Here is a 22,281-nt window from a genome sequence, read left to right as displayed (position 1 = left end):
AGTCATCTTCCTATTAACTTCCAGTGTAGTGACTGACTATCACAGTGCTACTTCATATTAACTTCCAGTGTAGTGACTGACTATCACAGTGCTACTTCATTCCGGACAGATTTCTGCCTGCTTGAACGGCAATAGCTCAGATACACATGAAAACATTAAATGACCCCGGGAAATGACAGAACATTACTAAGAGATGCAGAAAAACAATATAACATTAAAAATGGGTGAATATTATCTTTACTGCATCAGGGGGCAAAAATACACTGTGTTTTTAGAATGAGTGTGTGCGCTCCAATGTTAACACTTACATTTATAATGACAGAGAACTTTCCCATTCCACTCAGGATGTTGTACCAGATTCCTACAGAGAGAGAGAACAGAGTTGTGAGAGAAGAGTGGAGGGATGTAGATCTGTGTGTGGATCTGTGTGTGGACATGCGTCTTTGCGTGCAAGCGTGTGTGTTACCGATGTCTTTGGCTTGGACAGCGTCCGGTCGTCGCAGCTCGGTGACAAACTTCTTGGCATCGAGGCGGATCTCGATCACGTTGTTGAGAAGAGCGAAGAGAGGAGCCAGAGGGAACGACGCGACAAACAGAGAAACAAAACCAAACTGGATAACTGGGGAGAGAACACACACAGAGTGTTAGTTGAGAGGAACAACATGAGGAAGTGTATGGAACAAGTCATTATCTTATCTGGTAGTCCTCTACAACACACCAACAAACAGCTGGAGGGCAGGGGACCCACCCCGAGTTCAGGACCTAGCAGGGGACCCACCGCGAGTTCAGGACCTAGCAGGGGACCCACCCCGAGTTCAGGACCTAGCAGGGGACCCACCCCGAGTTCAGGACCTCGCAGGGGACCCACCCCGAGTTCAGGACCTCGCAGGGGACCCACCCCGAGTTCAGGACCTCGCAGGGGACCCACCCCGAGTTCAGGACCTCGCAGGGGACCCACCCCGAGTTCAGGACCTCGCAGGGGACCCACCCCGAGTTCAGGACCTCGCAGGGGACCCACCCCGAGTTCAGGACCTCGCAGGGGACCCACCCCGAGTTCAGGACCTAGCAGGGGACCCACCCCGAGTTCAGGACCTAGCAGGGGACCCACCCCGAGTTCAGGACCTAGCAGGGGACCCACCCCGAGTTCAGGACCTAGCAGGGGACACACCCCGAGTTCAGGACCTAGCAGGGGACCCACCCCGAGTTCAGGACCTAGCAGGGGACCCACCCGAGTTCAGGACCTAGCAGGGGACCCACCCCGAGTTCAGGACCTAGCAGGGGACCCACCCCGAGTTCAGGACCTAGCAGGGGACCCACCCCGAGTTCAGGACCTAGCAGGGGACCCACCCCGAGTTCAGGACCTAGCAGGGGACACACCCCGAGTTCAGGACCTAGCAGGGGACACACCCCGAGTTCAGGACCTAGCAGGGGACACACCCCGAGTTCAGGACCTAGCAGGGGACACACCCCGAGTTCAGGACCTAGCAGGGGACACACCCCGAGTTCAGGACCTAGCAGGGGACACACCCCGAGTTCAGGACCTAGCAGGGGACACACCCCGAGTTCAGGACCTAGCAGGGGACACACCCCGAGTTCAGGACCTAGCAGGGGACACACCCCGAGTTCAGGACCTAGCAGGGGACACACCCCGAGTTCAGGACCTAGCAGGGGACACACCCCGAGTTCAGGACCTAGCAGGGGACACACCCCGAGTTCAGGACCTAGCAGGGGACACACCCCGAGTTCAGGACCTAGCAGGGGACACACCCCGAGTTCAGGACCTAGCAGGGGACACACCCCGAGTTCAGGACCTAGCAGGGGACACACCCCGAGTTCAGGACCTAGCAGGGGACACACCCCGAGTTCAGGACCTAGCAGGGGACACACCCCGAGTTCAGGACCTAGCAGGGGACACACCCCGAGTTCAGGACCTAGCAGGGGACACACCCCGAGTTCAGGACCTAGCAGGGGACACACCCCGAGTTCAGGACCTAGCAGGGGACCCACCCCGAGTTCAGGACCTAGCAGGGGACCCACCCCGAGTTCAGGACCTAGCAGGGGACCCACCCCGAGTTCAGGACCTAGCAGGGGACCCACCCCGAGTTCAGGACCTAGCAGGGGACCCACCCCGAGTTCAGGACCTAGCAGGGGACCCACCCCGAGTTCAGGACCTAGCAGGGGACCCACCCCGAGTTCAGGACCTAGCAGGGGACCCACCCCGAGTTCAGGACCTAGCAGGGGACCCACCCCGAGTTCAGGACCTAGCAGGGGACCCACCCCGAGTTCAGGACCTAGCAGGGGACCCACCCCGAGTTCAGGACCTAGCAGGGGACACACCCCGAGTTCAGGACCTAGCAGGGGACACACCCCGAGTTCAGGACCTAGCAGGGGACACACCCCGAGTTCAGGACCTAGCAGGGGACACACCCCGAGTTCAGGACCTAGCAGGGGACACACCCCGAGTTCAGGACCTAGCAGGGGACACACCCCGAGTTCAGGACCTAGCAGGGGACACACCCCGAGTTCAGGACCTAGCAGGGGACACACCCCGAGTTCAGGACCTAGCAGGGGACACACCCCGAGTTCAGGACCTAGCAGGGGACACACCCCGAGTTCAGGACCTAGCAGGGGACACACCCCGAGTTCAGGACCTAGCAGGGGACACACCCCGAGTTCAGGACCTAGCAGGGGACACACCCCGAGTTCAGGACCTAGCAGGGGACACACCCCGAGTTCAGGACCTAGCAGGGGACACACCCCGAGTTCAGGACCTAGCAGGGGACACACCCCGAGTTCAGGACCTAGCAGGGGACACACCCCGAGTTCAGGACCTAGCAGGGGACACACCCCGAGTTCAGGACCTAGCAGGGGACACACCCCGAGTTCAGGACCTAGCAGGGGACACACCCCGAGTTCAGGACCTAGCAGGGGACACACCCCGAGTTCAGGACCTAGCAGGGGACACACCCCGAGTTCAGGACCTAGCAGGGGACCCACCCTGAGTTCAGGACCTAGAAGATGCTTAATGTGAGTCTGGAAGGAGTTTACAGTCTAACCAGACACCTAGGTATTTGTAATTGTCCACATATTCTAAGTCAGAACAGTCCAGAGTAGTGATGCTGGACGGGCGGGCAGGCAGGTGCGGGCAGTGATCGGTCGAAGAGCATGCATTTAGTTTTACTTGCATTTAAGAGCAGTTGGAGGCCACAGAAGGAGATATGCATGGCATTGAAGCTCGTCAGTGTCCAAAGAAGGGTCAGAAGTGTCCCCCTTTGAAGAGGGGGATGACTGCGGCAGCTTTCCAGTCTTTGGGGACAACAGACGATACGAAAGAGAGGTTGAACAGGCTAGGAATAGGGGTTGCAACACTTGTGATGGATAGTTTCAGAAAGAGAGGGTCCAGATTGTCTAGCCCAGCTGATATGTAGGGGTCCAGATTCTCTTTCAGAACATCGGCTATCTGGATTTGGGTGAAGGAGAAATGGGGGAGGTTTGGGCAAGTTGCTGTGGGGGGTGCAGTGCTGTTGACCGGGGTTGGGTTAGCCAGGTGGAAAGCATGGCCAGCCGTAGAAATTCTCAATTATCGTGGATTTATCAGTGGTGACAGTGTTTCCTAGCCTCAGTGTAGTGGGCAGCTGGGAGGAGGTGCTCTTATTCTTCATTAACTTTACAGTGTCCCAGAACATTTTGGAGTTTGTGCTACAGGATGCAATTTTCTGTTTGAAAAGCCAGCCTTTACTATCCTAACTGCCTGTGTATATTTGTTCCTAACTTCCCTGAAATATTGCAAATCACAGAGGGCTATTAGATGCTAATGCAGAATGCCACAGGATGTTTTTGTGCTGGTCAAGGGCAGTCAGGTCTGGAGAGAACCAAGGGTTATATAGGTTCCTGGTTCGACATTTTTTTGAATGGGGCATGCTTATTTATTTAAGATGGTGAGGAAAGCACTTTTAAAGAATAACCAGGAATCCTCTACTGACAGAATGAGGTCAATATCCTTCCAGGATACCCAGGCCAGGTCGATTAGAAAGGCCTGCTCACTGAAGTGGTTTAGGGAAGTCAACAAATGAGAGCGCCTGGGGAATGGGAGTGGAGCTAGGCGCTGCAGGGCCTGGATTAACCTCTACATCACCAGAGGAACAGAGGAGGGTACGGCTAAAGGCTATAAGAACTGGTTGTCTAGTGTGTTCGGAACAGAGTAAAAGGAGCAGGTTTCTGGGCACGGACGAATAGATTCAAGGCATAATGTACAGACAAGGGTATGGTAGGACGTGAATACAGTGGAGGTAAACCTAGGCATTGAGTGACGATGAGAGAGGTTTTGTCTATAGAGCCACCATTTAGACCAGGTGAGGTCAACCGCATGTGTGGGAGGTGAAACAAAATTGCTAGTTAAGGCATATTGATCAGGGCTGGAGTCTCTACAGTGAAATAAGACAATAATCTCTAACCAAAATGGACAAGACATATTGACATTTGGGAGAGGCATGCGTAGCCGAGTGATCATAGGGACCAGTGGGAAGCTAGGTGAGCTGGAGACACGGCGATTCAGACAGCTAGCTGGCCGGGTCTAAAAGGCTAGCAGAAGGGCCTTAGTGGGACGTCTTAACGGAAGAAGTCTGTTGTAGCCCCCTCGTGTGGTTACGTCGGCAGACCAGTCATGATGGATCAGCAGGGCTCCGTGTGGTAAAAGGGTCCAGGCCAATTGGCAAAATAGGTATTGTAGCCCAAGAAATTGGCTGAAGGTCCTCTTCAGCTAACATTCCAATATGCTCTAAACAGATAGCGGGTCGTGGCTAGCAGGCTAGCGGATGGGCCTTCAGGGGATGTCGCAACAGAGGAGCCTGTTGAAACCCCTCGGCAGATTATGTCGGTAGACCAGTCGTGATGGAATCGTCGGGGCTCAGTGTCGGAAGTAAAAGGGGTCCAGACCAATTGGCAAAATATGTATTGTAGCCCAAGGAGTGGCTGATGGACCTCTTCAGCTAGCCGGGAGATGGGACTAGCACGAGGCTAGTTCCAGGCTCACTGGTGTTTGCGTCGGGACAGAGACGATAGCCAGGGGGTAGCCACTTGGATAGCAGCTAGCTAGCTGTGATGATCCAGGTGAAAAGGTTCAGAGCGGTAGGAAACCGGAGATGTGGAGCAGTCCGGTATGATCTGGGTTGAGTCGCTCTATGCTGACTGGCAGGAGTTGACCAGGCTAAGGTTAGCTGATGACCACTAGCAGTGGGTTGAGTCGCTCTATGCTGACTGGCAGTAGTTGACCAGGCTAAGGTTAGCTGATGACCACTAGCAGTGGGTTGAGTCGCTCTATGCTGACTGGCAGGAGTTGACCAGGCTAAGGTTAGCTGATGACCACTAGCAGTGGGTTGAGTCGCTCTATGCTGACTGGCAGGAGTTGACCAGGCTAAGGTTAGCTGATGACCACTAGCAGTGGGTTGAGTCGCTCTATGCTGACTGGCAGGAGTTGACCAGGCTAAGGTTAGCTGATGACCACTAGCAGTGGGTTGAGTCGCTCTATGCTGACTGGCAGGAGTTGACCAGGCTAAGGTTAGCTGATGACCACTAGCAGTGGGTTGAGTCGCTCTATGCTGACTGGCAGGAGTTGACCAGGCTAAGGTTAGCTGATGACCACTAGCAGTGGGTTGAGTCGCTCTATGCTGACTGGCAGGAGTTGACCAGGCTAAGGTTAGCTGATGACCACTAGCAGTGGGTTGAGTCGCTCTATGCTGACTGGCAGGAGTTGACCAGGCTAAGGTTAGCTGATGACCACTAGCAGTGGGTTGAGTCGCTCTATGCTGACTGGCAGGAGTTGACCAGGTTAAGGTTAGCTGATGACCACTAGCAGTGGGTTGAGTCGCTCTATGCTGACTGGCAGGAGTTGACCAGGCTAAGGTTAGCTGATGACCACTAGCAGTGGGTTGAGTCGCTCTATGCTGACTGGCAGGAATTGACCAGGCTAAGGTTAGCTGATGACCACTAGCAGTGGGTTGAGTCGCTCTATGCTGACTGGCAGGAGTTGACCAGGCTAAGGTTAGCTGATGACCACTAGCAGTGGGTTGAGTCGCTCTATGCTGACTGGCAGGAGTTGACCAGGCTAAGGTTAGCTGATGACCACTAGCAGTGGGTTGAGTCGCTCTATGCTGACTGGCAGGAGTTGACCAGGCTAAGGTTAGCTGATGACCACTAGCAGTGGGTTGAGTCGCTCTATGCTGACTGGCAGGAGTTGACCAGGCTAAGGTTAGCTGATGACCACTAGCAGTGGGTTGAGTCGCTCTATGCTGACTGGCAGGAGTTGACCAGGCTAAGGTTAGCTGATGACCACTAGCAGTGGGTTGAGTCGCTCTATGCTGACTGGCAGGAGTTGACCAGGCTAAGGTTAGCTGATGGCCACTAGCAGTGGGTTGAGTCGCTCTATGCTGACTGGCAGGAGTTGACCAGGCTAAGGTTAGCTGATGACCACTAGCAGTGGGTTGAGTCGCTCTATGCTGACTGGCAGGAGTTGACCAGGCTAAGGTTAGCTGATGGCCACTAGCAGTGGGTTGAGCCGCTCTATGCTGACTGGCAGGAGTTGACCAGGCTAAGGTTAGCTGATGACCACTAGCAGTGGGTTGAGTCGCTCTATGCTGACTGGCAGGAGTTGACCAGGCTAAGGTTAGCTGATGACCACTAGCAGTGGGTTGAGTCGCTCTATGCTGACTGGCAGGAGTTGACCAGGCTAAGGTTAGCTGATGACCACTAGCAGTGGGTTGAGTCGCTCTATGCTGACTGGCAGGAGTTGACCAGGCTAAGGTTAGCTGATGACCACTAGCAGTGGGTTGAGTCGCTCTATGCTGACTGGCAGGAGTTGACCAGGCTAAGGTTAGCTGATGGCCGCTAGCAGTGGGTTGAGTCGCTCTATGCTGACTGGCAGGAGTTGACCAGGCTAAGGTTAGCTGATGGCCACTAGCAGTGGGTTGAGCCGCTCTATGCTGACTGGCAGGAGTTGACCAGGCTAAGGTTAGCTGATGACCACTAGCAGTGGGTTGAGTGGCTCTATGCTGACTGGCAGGAGTTGACCAGGCTAAGGTTAGCTGATGACCACTAGCAGTGGGTTGAGTCGCTCTATGCTGTCTGGCAGGAGTTGACCAGGCTAAGGTTAGCTGATGACCACTAGCAGTGGGTTGAGTCGCTCTATGCTGACTGGCAGGAGTTGACCAGGCTAAGGTTAGCTGATGACCACTAGCAGTGGGTTGAGTCGCTCTATGCTGACTGGCAGGAGTTGACCAGGCTAAGGTTAGCTGATGACCACTAGCAGTGGGTTGAGTCGCTCTATGCTGACTGGCAGGAGTTGACCAGGCTAAGGTTAGCTGATGGCCGCTAGCAGTGGGTTGAGTCGCTCTATGCTGACTGGCAGGAGTTGACCAGGCTAAGGTTAGCTGATGGCCGCTAGCAGTGGGTTGAGTCGCTCTATGCTGACTGGCAGGAGTTGACCAGGCTAAGGTTAGCTGATGACCACTAGCAGTGGGTTGAGTCGCTCTATGCTGACTGGCAGGAGTTGACCAGGCTAAGGTTAGCTGATGGCCGCTAGCAGTGGGTTGAGTCGCTCTATGCTGACTGGCAGGAGTTGACCAGGCTAAGGTTAGCTGATGACCACTAGCAGTGGGTTGAGTCGCTCTATGCTGACTGGCAGGAGTTGACCAGGCTAAGGTTAGCTGATGACCACTAGCAGTGGGTTGAGTCGCTCTATGCTGACTGGCAGGAGTTGACCAGGCTAAGGTTAGCTGATGACCACTAGCAGTGGGTTGAGTCGTTCTATGCTGACTGGCAGGAGTTGACCAGGCTAAGGTTAGCTGATGACCACTAGCAGTGGGTTGAGTCGCTCTATGCTGACTGGCAGGAGTTGACCAGGCTAAGGTTAGCTGATGACCACTAGCAGTGGGTTGAGTCGCTCTATGCTGACTGGCAGGAGTTGACCAGGCTAAGGTTAGCTGATGACCGCTAGCAGTGGGTTGAGTCGCTCTATGCTGACTGGCAGGAGTTGACCAGGCTAAGGTTAGCTGATGACCGCTAGCAGTGGGTTGAGCCGCTCTATGCTGACTGGCAGGAGTTGACCAGGCTAAGGTTAGCTGATGACCACTAGCAGTGGGTTGAGTCGCTCTATGCTGACTGGCAGGAGTTGACCAGGCTAAGGTTAGCTGATGGCCGCTAGCAGTGGGTTGAGTCGCTCTATGCTGACTGGCAGGAGTTGACCAGGCTAAGGTTAGCTGATGACCGCTAGCAGTGGGTTGAGTCGCTCTATGCTGACTGGCAGGAGTTGACCAGGCTAAGGTTAGCTGATGACCACTAGCAGTGGGTTGAGTCGCTCTATGCTGACTGGCAGGAGTTGACCAGGCTAAGGTTAGCTGATGGCCGCTAGCAGTGGGTTGAGTCGCTCTATGCTGACTGGCAGGAGTTGACCAGGCTAAGGTTAGCTGATGACCACTAGCAGTGGGTTGAGCCGCTCTATGCTGACTGGCAGGAGTTGACCAGGCTAAGGTTAGCTGATGACCACTAGCAGTGGGTTGAGCCGCTCTATGCTGACTGGCAGGAGTTGACCAGGCTAAGGTTAGCTGATGACCACTAGCAGTGGGTTGAGTCGCTCTATGCTGACTGGCAGGAGTTGACCAGGCTAAGGTTAGCTGATGACCGCTAGCAGTGGGTTGAGTCGCTCTATGCTGACTGGCAGGAGTTGACCAGGCTAAGGTTAGCTGATGACCACTAGCAGTGGCTGACTACTAGCTAGTTAGCTGGCTATCTCCTGTTGGGGGTTCCGGTTCTGCAGTATAGAAAATAGCAGATCCATACCACATTGGGTGGCGGGTTGTAGGAGAGCATGTTGAAACTGAGGTTAAAAATAAAAAAAATATCTACGAAATATATACGAAGGAAAAAAAAGATATATACACGGGACACAACAAGACAAAGTCGTCTGAACTGCTATGCCATCTTGGATCTGGGATGAGGTTCAGTGATAAAGTAATCTATAGTACTACTGCCAAGAGATGAGCTGTAAGTGAACCAAGCCTAAGAGAGAGGCAGAGAGGCAGGGTGGTATCTGTCCAGGTAACAGGGTGGTATGGTCTTTGTCCAGGTAACAGGGTGGTATGGTCTCTGTCCAGGTAACAGGGTGGTATGGTCTCTGTCCAGGTAACAGGGTGGTATGGTCTCTGTCCAGGTAACAGGGTGGTATGGTCTCTGTCCAGGTAACAGGGTGGTATGGTCTCTGTCCAGGTAACAGGGAGAGAGAGGCAGGGTGGTATGGTCCAGTTAATTACCTGACCTCCTCACCTCTGTTATCTATTGTTACTATATACTCACTCATCTCCATGTACTCGGGGGTCAGTCCTTCAAAGGGGACCAGGGTGTAGTCGAGGTTCCACTGTTGAGGAGGTCTGGCACGCTGCTCCTCTCTCTCCTCCAATGAAATCCCCTTACCCTTCCATGCTCGGATCAACTTCTTCAACTTACTGACGAGGGAGAGCGAGAAGGGAGGAAGAGATGGAGAGAGAAAAGGAGAGATGAGTCAGAGAGAAAGAGAACCATGAAACTCGATGACACCAAGACACTATAGGACACTATGAGCCACTATAAGCTGCTATGCGCCCCAGTGAAGCAGCACAGAGTAATGGAGAACATCCTAACATTAAAAAAGACGCTATGAACCACTATGAGCCACTATGAACCACTACGAGCCTCTATGAGCCACTATGAGCCACAATGAACCACTATGATCCCCAGTGAAGCAGCACAGAGTAATAGAGAACGTCCTAACATTAAAATATTAAATGAGCCACTATGAACCACTAGGAGGCACTATGAAACCACTAGGAGCCTCTATGAGCCACTACGAACCACTATGAGCCACAATGAACCACTATTTAAAACCACTATTTAAAATATTAAATCCCTGATATTGATGTTAGGCTCATAAATTCAGGAGAGAAAATGTCCTTAATGGCAGATATAGAGGAGGAATGGGCAGGGCAGTGTGTGTGTGTGTGTGTGTGTGTGTGTGTGTGTGTGTGTGTGTGTACGTGTGTGTGTGTGTACGTGTGTGTGTGTGTGTGTGTACGTGCGTGTGTGTGTGTGTACGTGCGTGTGTGTACGTGCGTGTGTGTGTGCGTGTGCGTGTGTGTGTGTACGTGTGTGTGTATGTGTGTGTGTACGTGTGTGTGCGTGTGTGTGTACTCACGGGATACCAATCTCAAAGACATTGTTCTGAATGAGTTGTTTCCCCACCATGATGATGCTGAGCTGAATACATAACTCTATTAAACAACCTCCAGGGGCACACTGAGAGGGAGAGAGAGGGGGGGGGCAGAGCCAAGAGTATGACAGAGGCCAGACAGTAAGATGTAAGCAAGAACATTAGCGTACGAACATCCCCCCCCCTCACCTCCTCCATCCGGTAGTCATTAAAAACATAGACGTAGTCTCCCGGCCTGCCTGCAAACCTGTCAACACACACACACACACACACACACACCAGGGTGAGTATAATTACATAAAGGCTGTCAAAGACCTGTTCTATTCAGCATGATAGTATGATAGTATGGGTGTCTGTGTTCTGTCTCATCAAACGGTCCTACTCAGAGTAGAGTCCTGTCTGTTTACAGTTCTGTCTCATCAAACGGTCAACAACCCCTAACAACCCCTAACCCCTAACCCAGTGTCATCTCTCTACATGTTAACCCCTAACCCTAACCCTAACCCAGTGTCATTAATCTCTCTACATGTTAACCCCTAACCCCAACCCCTAACCCCAGTGTCATTAATCTCTCCACATGTTAACCCCTAACCCCTAACCCCAACCCCTAACCCCTAACCCTTAACCCCAACCTCTAACCCAGTGTCATTAATCTCTCCACATGTTAACCCCTAACCCCTAACCCCAACCCCTAACCCTAACCCCTAACCCCTAACCCCTAACCCCAACCCCTAACCCAGTGTCATTAATCTCTCTACATGTTAACCCATAACCCTAACCCCTAACCCAGTGTCATTAATCTCTCTACATGTTAACCCCTAACCCTAACCCAGTGTCATTCATCTCTCCACGTTAACCCCTAACCCCTAACCCTAACCCCTAACCCAGTGTCATTCATCTCTCCACGTTAACCCCTAACCCCAACCCCTAACCCCTAACCCAGTGTCATTCATCTCTCCACATGTTAACCCCTAACCCCTAACCCTAACCCAGTGTCATTCATCTCTCCACGTGTTAACCCCTAACCCCTAACCCTAACCCAGTGTCATTCATCTCTCTACATGTTAACCCCTAACCCCAACCCAGTGTCATTAATCTCTCTACATGTTAACCCCTAACCCCTAACCCAGTGTCATTCATCTCTCTACATGTTAACCCCTAACCCCAACCCAGTGTCATTAATCTCTCTACATGTTAACCCCTAACCCCTAACCCAGTGTCATTCATCTCTCTACATGTTAACCCCTAACCCTAACCCTAACCCTTAACCCTAACCCAGTGTCATTCATCTCTCCACATGTTAACCCCTAACCCCTAACCCTAACCCAGTGTCATTCATCTCCACATGTTAACCCCAACCCCTAACCCTAACCCAGTGTCATTCATCTCCACATGTTAACCCCTAACCCTAACCCCTAACCCTAACCCTAACCCCTAACCCCTAACCCCAACCCCTAACCCAGTGTCATTAATCTCTCTACATGTTAACCCATAACCCTAACCCCTAACCCTAACCCCTAACCCAGTGTCATTAATCTCTCTACATGTTAACCCCTAACCCTAACCCAGTGTCATTCATCTCTCCACGTTAACCCCTAACCCCTAACCCTAACCCCTAACCCAGTGTCATTCATCTCTCCACGTTAACCCCTAACCCCAACCCCTAACCCCTAACCCAGTGTCATTCATCTCTCCACATGTTAACCCCTAACCCCTAACCCTAACCCAGTGTCATTCATCTCTCCACGTGTTAACCCCTAACCCCTAACCCTAACCCAGTGTCATTCATCTCTCTACATGTTAACCCCTAACCCCAACCCAGTGTCATTAATCTCTCTACATGTTAACCCCTAACCCCTAACCCAGTGTCATTCATCTCTCTACATGTTAACCCCTAACCCCAACCCAGTGTCATTAATCTCTCTACATGTTAACCCCTAACCCCTAACCCAGTGTCATTCATCTCTCTACATGTTAACCCCTAACCCTAACCCTTAACCCTAACCCAGTGTCATTCATCTCTCCACATGTTAACCCCTAACCCCTAACCCTAACCCAGTGTCATTCATCTCCACATGTTAACCCCAACCCCTAACCCTAACCCAGTGTCATTCATCTCCACATGTTAACCCCTAACCCTAACCCCTAACCCTAACCCAGTGTCATTCATCTCTCTACATGTTAACCCCAACCCCTAACCCCAACCCCTAACCCCTAACCCCAACCCCTAACCCTAACCCCTAACCCTAACCCCAACCCCTAACCCAGTGTCATTCATCTCTCTACATGTTAACCCCTAAACCCTAACCCCTAACCCTAACCCCTAACCCAGTGTCATTAATCTCTCTACATGTTAACCCCTAACCCCAACCCCTAACCCCTAACCCTAACCCAGTGTCATTCATCTCTCCACATGTTAACCCCTAACCCCTAACCCCAACCCCTAACCCTAACCCCTAACCCTAACCCAGTGTCATTCATCTCTCCACGTGTTAACCCCTAACCCCAACCCCTAACCCCTAACCCAGTGTCATTCATCTCTCCACGTTAACCCCTAACCCCTAACCCAGTGTCATTCATCTCTCCACATGTTAACCCCTAACCCCTAACCCTAACCCCTAACCCTAACCCCTAACCCTAACCCCTAACCCTAACCCAGTGTCATTCATCTCTCCACGTTAACCCCTAACCCTAACCCCTAACCCCAACCCTAACCCAGTGTCATTCATCTCTCCACATAACCCCACGTATACATGTGTGTGTCTGTGTCGTACCGTCCCTTAAAGAAAGCTACATAGAATATGGGGGCGTAGGCGTTCATGAACTTCAGTAGAAAAGCCTTCAGAATCAGATGCTGCTCAAAGTTACTCTCTGTCCTTGGAATCTCTGGGAGAGGAGAGAGGGGGAATGGAGAGAAGAGGGATGAATAGAGGTGAAGAGAGAGGGATGGGAGAGGGGAGAGTGATGGGAGAGAGTGATGGGAGAGAGGAGAGGAGAGAGTGATGTGAGAGGGGAGAGTGATGTGAGAGAGTGATGGGAAAGAGGAGAGGAGGAGAGAGGGATGGGAGAGAGGAGAGGAGAGAGTGATGGGAGAGTGATGGGAAAGAGGAGAGGAGGAGAGAGTGATGGGAGAGAGTGATGGGAGAGAGTGATGGGAGAGATGTCTTATTCAGGAGACCGTATGAAAAAGTATTTGAGAAATGTGACGTAGCACACAGGACACAAACATGTAATAATCTGAATGTAGTGGTGTGTTACCCAGCTACAACACTTAATCATCTGAATGTAGAGGTGTGTTAACCAGCTACAACACTTAATCATCTGAATGTAGAGGTGTGTTACCCAGCTACAACACTTAATAATCTGAATGTAGAGGTGTGTTACCCAGCTACAACACTTAATAATCTGAAGGTAGAGGTGTGTTACCCAGCTACAACACTTAATCATCTGAATGTAGAGGTGTGTTACCCAGCTACAACACTTAATAATCTGAATGTAGAGGTGTGTTACCCAGCTACAACACTTAATAATCTGAATGTAGAGGTGTGTTACCCAGCTACAACACTTAATAATCTGAATGTAGAGGTGTGTTACCCAGCTACAACACTTAATAATCTGAATGTAGAGGTGTGTTACCCAGCTACAACACTTAATAATCTGAATGTAGAGGTGTGTTACCCAGCTCAGTGAGCCAGACGGCCACAGCTCCGTAGATCTCATCCAGTATCAGAATGACCACCAGGTTGATGATGACAGCGGTTGCCGTGACGGTGACACGCACGTTAGACTTGGTCTCTGGGTCAGGTGACATCGCCATTAGAGCGGAAACGACAATACGATACACGATCACACCGAAAACTGCAGAGAACGTCAGCCCAAACTAGGACAGAGAGACATTACTGTATTAGTCCCTCAGCCCAAACTAGGACAGAGAGACATTCCTGTATTAGTCCCTCAGCCCAAACTAGGACAGAGAGACATTACTGTATTAGTCCCTCAGCAAATCTATCCAACCAAAAACTGCGACGCAGAAAACCTGAGCCTATGTTTCACTATGATGAATCAAATTGGAAAACACTAAACAAACAACAGGAAGAGTTATCTTTCCAAAAGGAGATGTCTGGGTTAACCACTTCTTCAATCTTTTGGCCCTATAACACAGACCAAACAGCAAAACATCTAAATGATCAAATCCAAATCTTAGAATCAACTATTAAAGACCAGAACCCACTGGGTTCCAGAACACACTGGATTCCAGAACACACTGGATTCCAGAACCCACTGGATTCCAGAACACACTGGATTCCAGAACCCACTGGATTCCAGAACACACTGGATTCCAGAACACACTGGATTCCAGAACCCACTGGATTCCAGAACACACTGGATTCCAGAACCCACTGGATTCCAGAACACACTGGATTCCAGAACCCACTGGATTCCAGAACCCACTGGATTCCAGAACACACTGGATTCCAGAACCCACTGGATTCCAGAACCCACTGGATTCCAGAACCAAATTACTATACGACAGACCACGTATTCACCCTGCACACCCTAATTGGCAAACACACAAACCAAAACAAAGGCTTCGCATGCTTTGTTGATTTAAAAAAAGTGTTTGACTCAATTTGGCATGAGGGTCTGCTAGTCAAATTGATGGAAAGCAGTTCGACATTATAAAATCCATGTACACAATCAACAAGTATGTGGTTAAAATTGGGAAAAAAACACATTTATTTCTACAGGGCCATGGGGTGAGACAGGGATGCAGCTTAAACTTCACCCTGTTCAACATATATATCAACGAATTGGCGAGGGCACTAGAACAGTCTACAGCACCCGGCCTCACCCTACTAGAATCTGAAGTCAAATGTCTACTGTTTGGTGATGATCTGGTGCTTCTGTCCACAACCAAGGAGGGTCTAAAGCAGCACCTAAATCTTCTGCACAGATTCTGTCAGACCTGGGCCCTGACAGACCTGGGCCCTGACAGTAAATCTCAGGAAGACAAAAAATGGTGTTCCAAAAAAGGTCAATTTGCCAGGACCATAAATACAAATTCCATCTTGACACTGTTGCCCTAGAGCACACAAAAAAAACTATACAATATTCGGCCTAAACTTCAGCGCCACAGGTAACTTCAAAGCTGTGAACGATCTGAGTGACAAGGCAAGAAGGGCCTTCTATGAAATCAAAAGGAACATAAATTTGACATACCAATTAGGATCTGGCAAAAAAAATACTTGAATCAGTTATAGAACCCATTGCCCTTTATGTTTGTGAGGTCTGGGGTTCGCTCACCAACCAAGAATTCACTAAATGGGACAAACACCAAAAAATATCCTCCGCGTACAACGTAGAACACCAAATAATACCTGCAGAGCAGAATTAAGCAGATACACGCTAATTATCAAAATCCAGAAAAGAGCCATCAAATCTACAACCACCTAAAAGGAAACGATTCCCAAACCTTCCATAACCAAGCCATCACCTACAGAGAGATGAACCTGGAGAAGAGTCCCCCTAAGCAAGCTGGTCCTGGGGCTCTGTTCACAAACACAAACAGACCTCACAGAGAGATGAACCTGGAGAAGAGTCCCCTAAGCAAGCTGGTCCTGGGGCTCAAACACAAACAGACCCCACAGAACCCCAGGACAGCAGCACAATTAGACCCAACCAAATCATGAAAAAAACTAAAGATAATTACTTGACATTTTGGAAAGAATACCTGACCACAGAGTGGCAGAATACCTGACCACTGTGACTGACCCAAACTTAAGGAAACATTTGACTATGTACAGCCTTGCTATTGAGAAAGGCCATAGGCAGACATGGCTCTCAAGAGAAGACAGGCTATGTGCACACTGCCCACAAAATGAGGTGGAAACTGAGCTGCACTTCCTAACCTCCTGCTAAATGTATGACCATATTAGAGACAAATATTTCTCTCAGATTACACAGGTCCACAAAAAAACGAATCATATCTACTGGGTGAAATACCAGTGTGACATCACAGCAGCAATATTTGTGACCTGTTGCCACAAGAAAAGGGTAACCAGTGTAGAACAAACACCATTGTAAATACAACCCATATTTATGCTTATTTATTTTCCCTTTTGTACTTTAACTATTTGCACATTGTTACAACACTGTATATAGACATATGCCATTTGAAATGTCTTTATTCTTTTGGAACTTCTGTTAGTGTAATGTTTACTGTTCATTTTTATTGTATATTTCACTTTTGGATATTATCAACTTCACCTGCTTTGGCAATGTTAACACATGTTTCCCATGCCAATAAAGCCCCTTGAGAGAGAGATACACAGAGATAGGAGACAGAGAGAGAGAGAGACACGGAGAGAGAAGACAGAGAAAGAGGGACAGAGAGAGAGGGACAGAGAGAGACACGGAGAGAGGAGACAGAAAGAGGGACAGAGAGAGAGACACAGAGAGAGACACGGAGAGAGGAGACACAGAGAGAGACACACAGAGGGACAGAGAGAGAGACACACAGAGAGGGACAGAGAGAGAGAGACACAGAGAGGGACAGAGAGAGAGACACAGAGAGAGAGACACAGAGAGAGAGAGACACAGAGAGAGAGAGACACAGAGAGAGAGACACAGAGAGAGGGACAGAGAAAGAGGGACAGAGAAAGAGAGAGAGACACAGAGAGAGAGAGAGAGACACAGAGAGAAGGAGAGAGAGAGAGAGACACAGAGAGAGGGAGAGAGAGAGAGAGACACAGAGAGAGGGAGAGAGAGAGAGAGAGACACGGAGAGAGGGACAGAGAGAGAGACACGGAGAGAGGGACAGAGAGAGAGGGACAGAGAGAGAGGGACAGAGAGAGGGACAGAGAGAGAGAGACACGGAGAGAGGGACAGAGAGAGAGAGACACGGAGAGAGGGAGAGAGAGAGAGACACGGAGAGAGGGACAGAAAGAGAGAGACACGGAGAGAGGAGACAGAGAGACACGGAGAGAGGAGACAGAGTGAGGAGACAACATCAGGCCAAACTAAAAGCACAGTCACCATAAAGAGGATGGAGGAGATGTTGATGAGGTATCCAGGTAGACGGTCCCTCCAGGTCAGCTTCTCCACACCTGTCTGGGTTAGAGGTTAGAGACACATTAAGAGCACAATCCCATGTAGATTGCCATTAGAGACCAATATAGACCAGAAGAGACTAGTAGACACCAGTAGAGAACAGAAGACAACAGAAGACAACAGAAGAGACCAGTAGACAACAGAAGAAACCAGTAGACAACAGAAGAAACCAGTAGAGACCAGTAGACCAGTAGACCAGTAGAGAACAGAAGAGACCAGAAGAGAACAGTAGAAACCAGTAAAGCTCAATATAGACCAGTAGAGGCCAACAGAAGCCCATATAGACCAGTAGAAGCCAACAGAAGTCAACAGAAGCCAAGATAGACCAGAAGACACAAGTAGAGAACAAGGTAGACCAGTAGACACCAGACCACTAACTAATGTTCCTCTGAGACAGGACTGCTGTTTGTTCCTCTGAGACAGGACTGCTGTTTGACCACTAACTAATGTTCCTCTGAGACAGGACTGCTGTATGTTCCTCTGAGACAGGACTGCTGTTTGACCACTAACTAATGTTCCTCTGAGACAGGACTGCTGTTTGGTCCTCTGAGACAGGACTGCTGTTTGGTCCTCTGAGACAGGACTGCTGTTTGGTCCTCTGAGACAGGACTGCTGTTTGGTCCTCTGAGACAGGACTGCTGTTTGGTCTTCTGAGACAGGACTGCTGTTTGGTCCTCTGAGACAGGACTGCTGTTTGACCACTAACTAATGTTCCTCTGAGACAGGACTGCTGTTTGGTCCTCTGAGACAGGACTGCTGTATGTTCCTCTGAGACAGGACTGCTGTTTGGTCCTCTGAGACAGGACTGCTGTTTGGTCCTCTGAGACAGGACTGCTGTTTGTTCCTCTGAGACAGGACTGCTGTTTGACCACTAACTAATGTTCCTCTGAGACAGGACTGCTGTTTGTTCCTCTGAGACAGGACTGCTGTTTGGTCCTCTGAGACAGGACTGCTGTATGGTCCTCTGAGACAGGACTGCTGTATGGTCCTCTGAGACAGGACTGCTGTATGGTCCTCTGAGACAGGACTGCTGTTTGGTCCTCTGAGACAGGACTGCTGTATGTTCCTCTGAGACAGGACTGCTGTTTGTTCCTCTGAGACAGGACTGCTGTTTGACCACTAACTAATGTTCCTCTGAGACAGGACTGCTGTTTGTTCCTCTGAGACAGGACTGCTGTTTGTTCCTCTGAGACAGGACTGCTGTTTGTTCCTCTGAGACAGGACTGCTGTATGGTCCTCTGAGACAGGACTGCTGTTTGTTCCTCTGAGACAGGACTGCTGTTTGGTCCTCTGAGACAGGACTGCTGTTTGACCACTAACTAATGTTCCTCTGAGACAGGACTGCTGTTTGACCACTAACTAATGTTCCTCTGAGACAGGACTGCTGTTTGACCACTAACTAATGTTCCTCTGAGACAGGACTGCTGTTTGACCACTAACTAATGTTCCTCTGAGACAGGACTGCTGTATGTTCCTCTGAGACAGGACTGCTGTTTGGTCCTCTGAGACAGGACTGCTGTATGACCTCTAACCCTAACCATTGATAGTGATCACTACATTGTTGGGTTTGGAGCTGGTAGAATCCATTTCCCAGTACTTGTGACATTATAAGTTGAAACACACACAGACAGTGACTGTAGATGTCCCAGTGATGCAGTACGTTGTCAGATCATAAGGTGGACAACAGCACCACCTACCACCCACACAGCACCAAGCACCCACACACACCTACACAGCACCAAGCACCCACCCACCACCTATCACCCACCCACATCTACCACCCACCCACATCCACCCACCACCCACCCACATCCACCCACCCACCCAAACACCACCTAGCACCCACCCACCACCTAGCACCCACCCAAACACCACCTAGCACCCACCCACACCCACCACCTAGCACCCACCCACACCCACCACCTAGCACCCACACACACCCACCACCTAGCACCCACACACACCCACCACCTAGCACCCACTCGCATCCACCACCTAGCACCCACCCACACCCACCACCTAGAACCCACCCACCCACATCCACCACCTAGCACCCACCCACACCCACACACATCCACCACCTAGCATCCACCCACCACCTAGCACCCACCCACACCCACACCCACACACAGCACTGACATACATACTCTCACCCTCTCCTCCCCACCTCTCGTCTGTTCTCTTCCCCTCCCCTCAGCTCTAGTCTCCTCTCGTCTCCTCCCCCCACCTCTCCCCTTGACACTAGTAAAAGTGATGGCAGTAACACAGGAGATTAGTGTCCATATAACCTAAGCAGGCCTTTCATTCTGGTCCTGTCTGGATGGTTCTCTTCTGCACTGTTCAACCAATCCAGTAATTGTGGAGGAGGAGTTAAGCTGGAGTGTCTGCTTGTTAACATCCAAAAGAGGAAGTTGCTTCACAGGCTCTCTTTCCATTTCCCTTGTAAACTGGATGCATCCGGTTTTCAGCACCCTTGCTGAGGGTGGTAACCATGTGGTCTTGCACTGAAATGAACCCAAAGAGACCCACTATAAGGTCTGGACTCTCTCCTGACACCACCACATCCCTGTCAGAGTGCATCACACACACTCCTCCTCCCTGCAGGCCGCTAAGCCCTTTGGGAAATTACTGTCATGGGATTTCCTCTGGGCCATATGTCACCTCACACACACACACACACACACACACCCTTTCTATCTAGAGCAGGAATTAACAGAGTACAGAGATGTACCACAAGGAACCTAGTGACAATGTTCTGCCATCTAGTCAGAGCAACGTCAGACGGAAGGGAAGAGGAAGTCAGACAGGGTTAAGGTCAGGTCGGGAGGCTGGGTGAAGGTCGGGAGGCTGGGTGAAGGTCAAGTCAGGAGGCTGGGTGAAGGTCGGGAGGCTGGGTAAAGGTCGGGTGGCTGGGTTAAAGTCTGGTCGGGAGGCTGGGTGAAGGTCGGGAGGCTGGGTGAAGGTCGGGAGGCTGGGTGAAGGTCGGGAGGCTGGGTGAAGGTCGGGAGGCTGGGTGAAGGTCGGGAGGCTGGGTGAAGGTCAAGTCAGGGGGCTTAATGAAGGTCGGGAGGCTGGGTGAAGGTCAGGAGGCTGGGTGAAGGTCGGGTGGCTGGGTGAAGGTCAGGTGGCTTAATGAAGGTCGGGAGGCTGGGTTAAAGTCAGGTCGGGAGGCTGGGTGAAGGTCGGGAGGCTGGGTGAAGGTCAAGTTGGGAGGCTAGGTGAAGGTCGGGTGGCTGGGTGAAGGTCAGGTCGGGAGGCTGGGTGAAGGACAGGAGGCTGGGTGAAGGTCGGGAGGCTGGGTGAAGGTCGGGTGGCTGGGTGAAGGTCGGGTGGCTGGGTGAAGGTCGGGTGGCTGGGTGAAGGTCAGGTCGGGAGGCTGGGTGAAGGACAGGAGGCTGGGTGAAGGACAGGAGGCTGGGTGAAGGACAGGAGGCTGGGTGAAGGTCGGGAGGCTGGGTGAAGGTCGGGTGGCTGGGTGAAGGTCGGGTGGCTGGGTGAAGGTCGGGTCGGGAGGCTGGGTGAAGGTCAGGAGGCTGGGTGAAGGTCAGGTCGGGAGGCTGGGTGAAGGTCAGGTCGGGAGGCTGGGTTAAGGTCAGGTCGGGAGGCTGGGTGAAGGTCAGGTCAGGAGGCGGGGTGAAGGTCAGAAGGCGGGGTGAAGGTCAGGAGGCTGGGTGAAGGTCAGGAGGCCGGGTGAAGGTCTAGAGGCTGGGTGAAGGTCAGGAGGCTGGGTGAAGGTCAGGAGGCTGGGTGAAGGTCAGGAGGCTGGGTGAAGGTCGGGAGGCGGGGTGTAGGTCGGGAGGCGGGGTGAAGGTCAGGAGGCTGGGTTAAGCTGGGATAGAATCTGCTGTGTTCAACCAGGCCACAGTACTGCTAATTTCCTTTCTAGTCAGTTAGCCAGGTTTCTGTTTCAGTCTCTATTCGATTATACTGGGGATTTACTGATTATACGGTGACTGAGTTTATCAGGAAGTGTATAGGCAATGCTGTACCCACTGTGACTATTAAAACCTACCCTAACCAGAATCCATGGATAGATGGCAGCATTCGCGCAAAACTGAAAGCGTGAACCATCGCATTTAACCACGGCAAGGTGACTGGGAACAATGGCAGAATATGAACAGTGTAGTTATTCCTTCCGCAAGTCAATCAAACAAGTAAAACGTCAGCATAGAGACAAAGTGGAGTCACAATTAAACAGCTCAGACACCAGACGTATGTGGCAGGGTCTACAGACAATCACGGACTACAAATGGAAAACCAGCCACGTTGTGGACACAAACATCCTGCTTCCGGACAAACTGAACATCTTCTCCGCTCACTTTGAGGATCGCACAGTGCCACCGACGCGGCCCACTACCAAGGACAGTGTGCTCTCCTTCCCTACCAAGGACAGTGGGCTCTCCTTCACTACCAAGGACAGTGGGCTCTCCTTCACTACCAAGGACAGTGGGCTCTCCTTCTCCGCTCACTTTGAGGATCACACAGTGCCACCGACGCGGCCCACTACCAAGGACAGTGGGCTCTCCTTCACTACCAAGGACAGTGGGCTCTCCTTCACTACCAAGGACAGTGGGCTCTCCTTCACTACCAAGGACAGTGGGCTCTCCTTCTCCGCTCACTTTGAGGATCACACAGTGCCACCGACGCAGCCCACTGCCAAGGACAGTGGGCTCTCCTTCTCCGCTCACTTTGAGGATCACACAGTGCCACCGACGCGGCCCACTGCCAAGGACAGTGGGCTCTCCTTCACTACCAAGGACAGTGGGCTCTCCTTCTCCGCTCACTTTGAGGATCACACAGTGCCACCGATGCGGCCCACTGCCAAGGACAGTGGGCTCTCCTTCACTACCAAGGACAGTGGGCTCTCCTTCACTACCAAGGACAGTGGGCTCTCCTTCTCCGCTCACTTTGAGGATCACACAGTGCCACCGACGCGG

The 22,281-nt window shown here is 51.4% G+C and overlaps 1 protein-coding gene across 1 annotated transcript in view; it reads right to left on the bottom strand.

Annotated features, from left to right (window-relative positions):
- The window catches only part of LOC116372023 (anoctamin-1), a 145,616-nt gene that overhangs the window by 17,201 nt on the left and 106,134 nt on the right, over positions 1-22,281 (bottom strand). Inside the window, exons 16-23 of the mRNA XM_031821090.1 lie at positions 17,270-17,344; positions 13,913-14,114; positions 13,009-13,120; positions 10,424-10,481; positions 10,220-10,320; positions 9,346-9,494; positions 467-619; positions 309-361 (exon numbers count right to left, since the gene is read on the bottom strand). Coding sequence (XP_031676950.1) covers positions 309-361; positions 467-619; positions 9,346-9,494; positions 10,220-10,320; positions 10,424-10,481; positions 13,009-13,120; positions 13,913-14,114; positions 17,270-17,344 — 903 coding nt within the window. The remainder of the gene's footprint in view (positions 1-308; positions 362-466; positions 620-9,345; positions 9,495-10,219; positions 10,321-10,423; positions 10,482-13,008; positions 13,121-13,912; positions 14,115-17,269; positions 17,345-22,281) is intronic.

The sequence above is a fragment of the Oncorhynchus kisutch genome, unplaced genomic scaffold (assembly GCF_002021735.2).
Source record: "Oncorhynchus kisutch isolate 150728-3 unplaced genomic scaffold, Okis_V2 scaffold3846, whole genome shotgun sequence".
Lineage (NCBI taxonomy): Eukaryota > Metazoa > Chordata > Actinopteri > Salmoniformes > Salmonidae > Oncorhynchus > Oncorhynchus kisutch.
The sequence above is the reverse complement of the archived record's forward strand: the minus strand, read 5'-3'. Positions and strand labels throughout refer to the sequence as shown.